The sequence below is a fragment of the Dysidea avara genome, chromosome 7 (genome assembly GCF_963678975.1).
Source record: "Dysidea avara chromosome 7, odDysAvar1.4, whole genome shotgun sequence".
In the NCBI taxonomy this organism is placed as follows: domain Eukaryota; kingdom Metazoa; phylum Porifera; class Demospongiae; order Dictyoceratida; family Dysideidae; genus Dysidea; species Dysidea avara.
The window spans coordinates 35,927,817-35,933,892 of NC_089278.1; the positions used below are offsets into that span (position 1 = coordinate 35,927,817).

The following is a 6,076-nucleotide window of genomic DNA, read 5'->3' on the forward strand; positions in this document are numbered from 1 at the left end:
AGAGTGTACAACAAATTCTCTTTCAAAGGTAATGAATGAGATTTGCAGGTAAAACAAGCCTTTGGATGAAACACCACAAATTAGGTCTACATATGTAAGGTATCATGTGACTTGGCTATAATTGTGTGGATGTGTATTTACAACATGTGTTATGTTGAGTAGTATTAGTATGTAACTGTGGCTGCTGCTGGCGTGGTCACGCCTACCCAGTGAACCAGCACTGTGACACCTGCAGGTGCTAGGAGTCAGCACAGGCAAAACCTCCTGGGGTAGGACTAGTAAGGCTGTACCATGTCTCACAGGTAAACGTGTGGGTACCTGGACCTTCATCTGCTATATGAGACATGGACAGTTGGCATTTGCTTCCCCAGTTTACACCAGGTACCCATTGATGTTACAGCTAAGTGGGCTGCACACACACACATACACACAAATATGACATCACTTTACCAGTAGAATACCTTGCTGTTTACACATTGTACAATTGACAATTGCTAACCACATCTTAACATAGAGCAGAGGGTGTAAGAACCCCAAAACAAATCCACCTAATAGAATGATACTACACAATGGTCTTAATGGATTAAAGTAGACATTGCACAGGAAATTTCTGGCTACACATGAAGAAACAAGAGCTACTTAGGAATTAAAAAAAGAGCAATTTTAGCAGGACTGAAGCCACAATGTATGCTAATAAAGTCTTTGAAGACAACTAGACTGTCCATGTCTCCTTAAATACACTAAACATGTACACACACAAACACACACACACACACACACACACACACACACACACACACACACACACACACACACACACACACAAAGCACACACACACAAGCACACTTTCACACATACATACATACACACTGACAGTTCTAAAAAAGACCCTAGATCATGCAGACACTTTGTCCACATGCAGACAACAACACATTTTCCACATGAAGCCAAGGAACAGCATAGGGAAGCCATGCAGGCTGTTGGAAACTTTGTAGAAGCCACAGTGTAGAAGTGAAGCAGTGGGGAATAAAGCAAACAGCTCACTGACACTCTGCTCACAAATTACTCCTAACAGGCATACCAAGATGCCACTCTCATTAACTCCCCCTCTTTAGTCTTAGATCAATGTAAGTGGACACAATGTATGTGTATTTTTGAGTGAGCTGTAGTGTGTGCGTGTATGCATGTTTGACGTGTGATAGCGTGTGTAGTGTGTCAAACTGATTCTGTATCTTGTACAATATCAACCACACTCGACACCATTTTAACAGGGTCTGGTGACACATACATACACATGCAGACACACACACTGGTACGCACACACTACACTACCACACATACACGCAGTACACACTCATGCTCGCGTGCACAAAACAACACCTGGTAATAAATTACCAAATAGAATTGTTTGAAATGCCATTATGCTTTTAAAAACTGTCACTAACACCTCACCACTTCACAACTGCACCACAGTCTTACTGACATTGACACAATTACACACTACAGAAAAAGATATCAAGCAGTACATACCTCTATCTCAAACGGTGGTAGCTTGAAGGCATTCCGGAATAGATAGCAGTAGTGTGCAATACAGGGAACTTCCCACCAACTACGAATTTCTGTAAATACACACAATACAGTATTAACATGTGTCCTGCTTCACTGTAGACATCAAGCCATTTAACTTGTTGTAACATACAGAAATTCTGGATGATATTCAAAGTATTCACATTACATGAAACAGAACATTAACATAGATCATAATACGTTACAAAAATGTGTGCAAGTGTGCGTATTTTACAGATTTTAAAAAGATGCTTACCGTCCATTGAGACTTCGCATAATCCTTTCCGAAGTCCACTAAATCTTCTGGGGGAAACAATTAATAATGATAATTAGCTTGTAACCGACAATTTTTTCTGCCCATTTCAATGAGGTAAGTGCTGGGAAATTGTACTGGCCCGTGTGCGTGGTCGCATTTTTTATAATAACTCACACGTGTAAACAAGTTTGACGCTTATCTTCCTTCTATCACTAATACGTATCGAGCGACTTACAACGTGTCCGGTGTGGCGTTTTTTAATTCAGGTTGCTGCAAAGAATCTTGAGGCGAGAAGAAAATTCAGCACACAATCCTCCGCATATTTACGTATCACGCAACCGCTTTAATCGCATTTTGATAACGCCTAAATTTTTTGAACGGAAAGCTGTAAGCGGAATGCTTTAGTAAGTCGTTTTGACGTAACGAACAGTGTGCACATAACCAGTAGAGTTTGTATACAAGTTTTATATCTTGCGAGATCTTCAGTATCACCTACGGTAGTTGGCTTCTGTTTCAAGTAATTATTCAGCGCATTAATGGGAGAAGCTACAAAGTTATGATGAAGAGAAGAGGCTGATTACGTTCCTTTTCGCTGTGTTTAAAAAAAACATTGCTCTACGATATGGTGCGTTTTATTTAGAATTGTGTTCATTTTCAATCTGGCCTGTAGATATTGACACCTTCATGAGTAAAATTCATTATCGAATCATTGCTAAAACTTCAATGGATGCTCCACCGGCAAGGCTTTTCCCTCAACCTTCACTGGCCTCGGAGAGTAGGAGGCTGATCACCTGCCTTCTCTTCCCATGATGCCATCATGTTGGATTAGGTGTTATTGATCCTACCTCTATTGCTGATCACTTCCAACAAAAACTCTACACCCTTTGTACAGTACAACGATGAGCGACCACGTACTAAACAAGCAAGTCACAGATGCATGTGGAACCTAGTTAGGATTTCATCCTGACTAGCTCTTGTTTGTGTTGTAGGCTGTACCTGATACCCTAAATTTGTATCGTACAAACTGGGACAACCTGTTCTCTCTGCCACTCTACTTACCACCATGTGCTGCTACCCTAGTTGCCATAGATGTGATACGCTACGCAATTATTTCTCAGTCATGTCGAGCACATCCACAATATTTCCTGATTTGTATAGCAAGCATGTCTTGCATTAGATTCACTTCACCCATTCCAGAAATTCGTTGAAATAGCTTCAAATTAAGTGGAGCTCACTTGACCATTGCTGCTCACATAACAAACTAGAATGCCTGCTAAACTTGGATTCTTCTGTCAATACCACACTGTTCTGCCAATCAGATTATAGAGCAGGCAATGTACTAGCACTTCTCATATTGCAAAAGACTTCTTGATAAAGCAGCACTATCACCATGTGCTTCTCAGAGAATTTTTTTTTCATTCGCAATATTAAAAACTTTTTGTCGTGTAGTGCCATGTGTGCATTTGATATGGTTTCACATTTCATTCTATGCAATAAGATAGAAGCCATTGTAAGGTTAAAGGTTCATATTCTACTCCATAATAACCCCTAGTGTGTTGAGCTGAACCCTGAGAAAACAGCTAAAAAGAAAAGTGAATTTTTTCAAAGAGAACTAACACTTCACCCATCTATAGTGATGACAGTTAAGATGTCAAGGACAGACATGTGCAGTTTGGTTCTGCCACATGTCCGAGAAAGGTTCTAAACAGATTGAGCACTTTGGTGGCTTCCTGTGAAGTCCAAACAAGTCAAGCAGTTTAATATCTTCCCAAAGCTCCAAGCACTTTTTTGTATAGTAGTGTGGGTAAACTATGGTGTATACCCACTAGCTGTACCTGTGTATCTTTCTTTATATGTGTAGTATTCTTATTGTATACTTTGTGCATACTGTTGTGGGTATACCCTATACTGTAGTTACTATCTTATACTAATGTCTAGCTTGCAGCAGCCATCATACTATCTGTGCTCTGGTCTGTGTATACCTTGTATACAGAGGCGCTATCAATAACACTAGGTCCTATATCATGCCACTAGTGGGCTTTGGTCATTATAAAACATTAGCACCCAATCAAATGGCTTGCCCCATCATGTAAAACAGTCATGATCCAGAGAGTGACAATTTTGAAGTGCATCCATATCATCCCCACACTTATCAGTTCACAAATGCTTTTTTTGGTCAGTTGGCATTATTTAATTGTTGATTGGTCAGTTGGCAGAAAACTTTTCTGTATGCACTATTAGACTGTTTTACTGGTACAAAATGCAAAACCATCTGTATGCTGGTCTTGTGGAAGCATTAAATTTTTAGCAATTTTGTAGATAGTTACTTACACATTTGAACCTCAGGTATATCATCACTACATTACAAGTTAAGGTGTATGCCCCCCTTCCCATCCAAACCCAGCTACTTATATATATATATATATATATAGCCACCTAGTGTAACTCTTTTACAAGTCTCCAGGTGACAATCACTTTAATTTTTGGCTACATATATGTATTGTTACAGTGAACCAGTCAACCTGGCATACTATAAATGGGAATATATCTTTGTATCGTACATGTATTTTCACTACAAGGATGTTTGTCTATTTATGATTATAGCTTGTAGTGTGCATGTCTCTCAATTGGTAATTTGAAATCCAAACTTTCAATAAAAGTATTGTTTTAAGTCTGAAGCTGAAGTGTAGAACCACTTGAATGGATGATAATAAAATTATGGTGTGCATGTTACTTCTCATCATTGAATAATAATAGTAAAGTACCAATCCAACTGAACCACTATATATGGCAATTGTGTGCTCTTTACTCATTAAATATGATTTCTATAATTGACTTGCATTGTGCTTCTAAGTTAGAAATACAGTTCATTTCACAACCAAAATGTTAGTGAGTGAATGCTCTATTAGAGTATATCACTATACTGTTTTAATTCATAATCCATTGAGGACAACAAGTTGTGTGTCTGCTCTATTTATGGAGGTATTATAATTTGTGTATTTTAAAGTAAGGAAAGACAGTCTTGCTATTCACATACTGGAAGTTGCAATTGTCATGGATAAGAAGAGTGGCCTGCAATAAAGCTAGCCAGCTACCACAGCAGAATAAAAAAATTTTAATAGGAAAAAAATCAGTACATCAGGAGGGTGCATGGTGCTTATACATCTACTGCACCACTTTGTCATTGAACTCTGTTACTAGCTACCAGATACTGAAATAAGCATTGATCATTTGTAATACCAAGTACCCCAAGCATTGACAAAGATAGAGATTATAGGGGTCAGACAAATTTGCACACAGCGGACACCGTGAGTATACTGACAGAAAAAAATTTTTTTTCACACATTCATAACTTTGTACTGCCTATAAGAAACAAGACGATTTTTGCTGTTTTTGATAATCGATCTTTAAAAGATTGTGTGTATACAGCCCCATCCTTCAAGTCTCTCAGTAAGAGGCAATGGCAAAAATATTAGTGGACATTTGAGTTAGACATGTTAGGGCTACTATTACAAGAAGTCAACAATTAGTGGAGAGTGTGGTAGGGATAAGTGTACTAGAGCAAACTATGATCCATTGAGTAGAATATAGGAAATTGACAAAAGAAAATTTGTGACAAATCAGTTAAATTCATCAAACGTCCATAAGCACCCCTAAAAGTAGGTGATTTCTGTTGATATTTAATTCGTCAACACTGATGAAGTATAAATTCATCAAATTTTCCTTTCGTCAATTTTTTTTTGTCGTACAGTACAATAATTTGTTGTCCTATTTGTAGATTCAGATATGGCTATAGCAAGATGTGTGTAATTAATTGCAATTTACTATTCCAAATTTCTATACTTGTACTTAACTATAAAACCAGGTCTGTTGTTCTCACATGATATGTAAACTTTTGGGTGTGAAAAGTGTAAAGTGCAAAACTATGCCATATGGCCTCTCTAGCAGGAAGTAGGTGCTCTTCAGATATGTGTGTCTATTACTGAGTCCCTTTCTTGTGGGCTCTCACCATGTAGAGTAGTCCATATACATAGAAGCTGTGTCACATTTCATAACTTCGGCACTAATAAACTGCTTTATGATAAATACAGACTGCTTCACTGTGCTTGCTCACAGATTACTATGGTACACGATCAGCATAAGATTGTCATCTACTTACTTGCTAAGTAGCAATAAAATTTATAGATGCTCAATTACACCGTTTTACTGTTATAAAAGAGGCTGGTTTAGACACTAAGATTTTTACAAACCTA

The 6,076-nt window shown here is 38.1% G+C and overlaps 1 protein-coding gene across 3 annotated transcripts in view; it reads right to left on the reverse strand.

The window, feature by feature from the left end:
* The window catches only part of LOC136262359 (chromatin remodeling regulator CECR2-like), an 18,559-nt gene extending 16,389 nt beyond the window's left edge, over window positions 1-2,170 (reverse strand). Inside the window, exons 1-3 of one of the 3 annotated variants that reach the window (XM_066056602.1) lie at window positions 1,998-2,170; window positions 1,824-1,867; window positions 1,532-1,620 (exon numbers count right to left, since the gene is read on the reverse strand). In XM_066056602.1, the coding sequence (XP_065912674.1) occupies window positions 1,532-1,620; window positions 1,824-1,830 (96 nt within the window). In that variant the 5' untranslated portion in view covers window positions 1,831-1,867; window positions 1,998-2,170. Of the gene's footprint in view, window positions 1-1,531; window positions 1,621-1,823; window positions 1,871-1,997 lie in introns of all 3 variants that reach the window. The other 2 variants (XM_066056601.1, XM_066056603.1) reach the window with 2 other exon arrangements.
* Window positions 2,171-6,076: the final 3,906 nt, after the last annotated feature.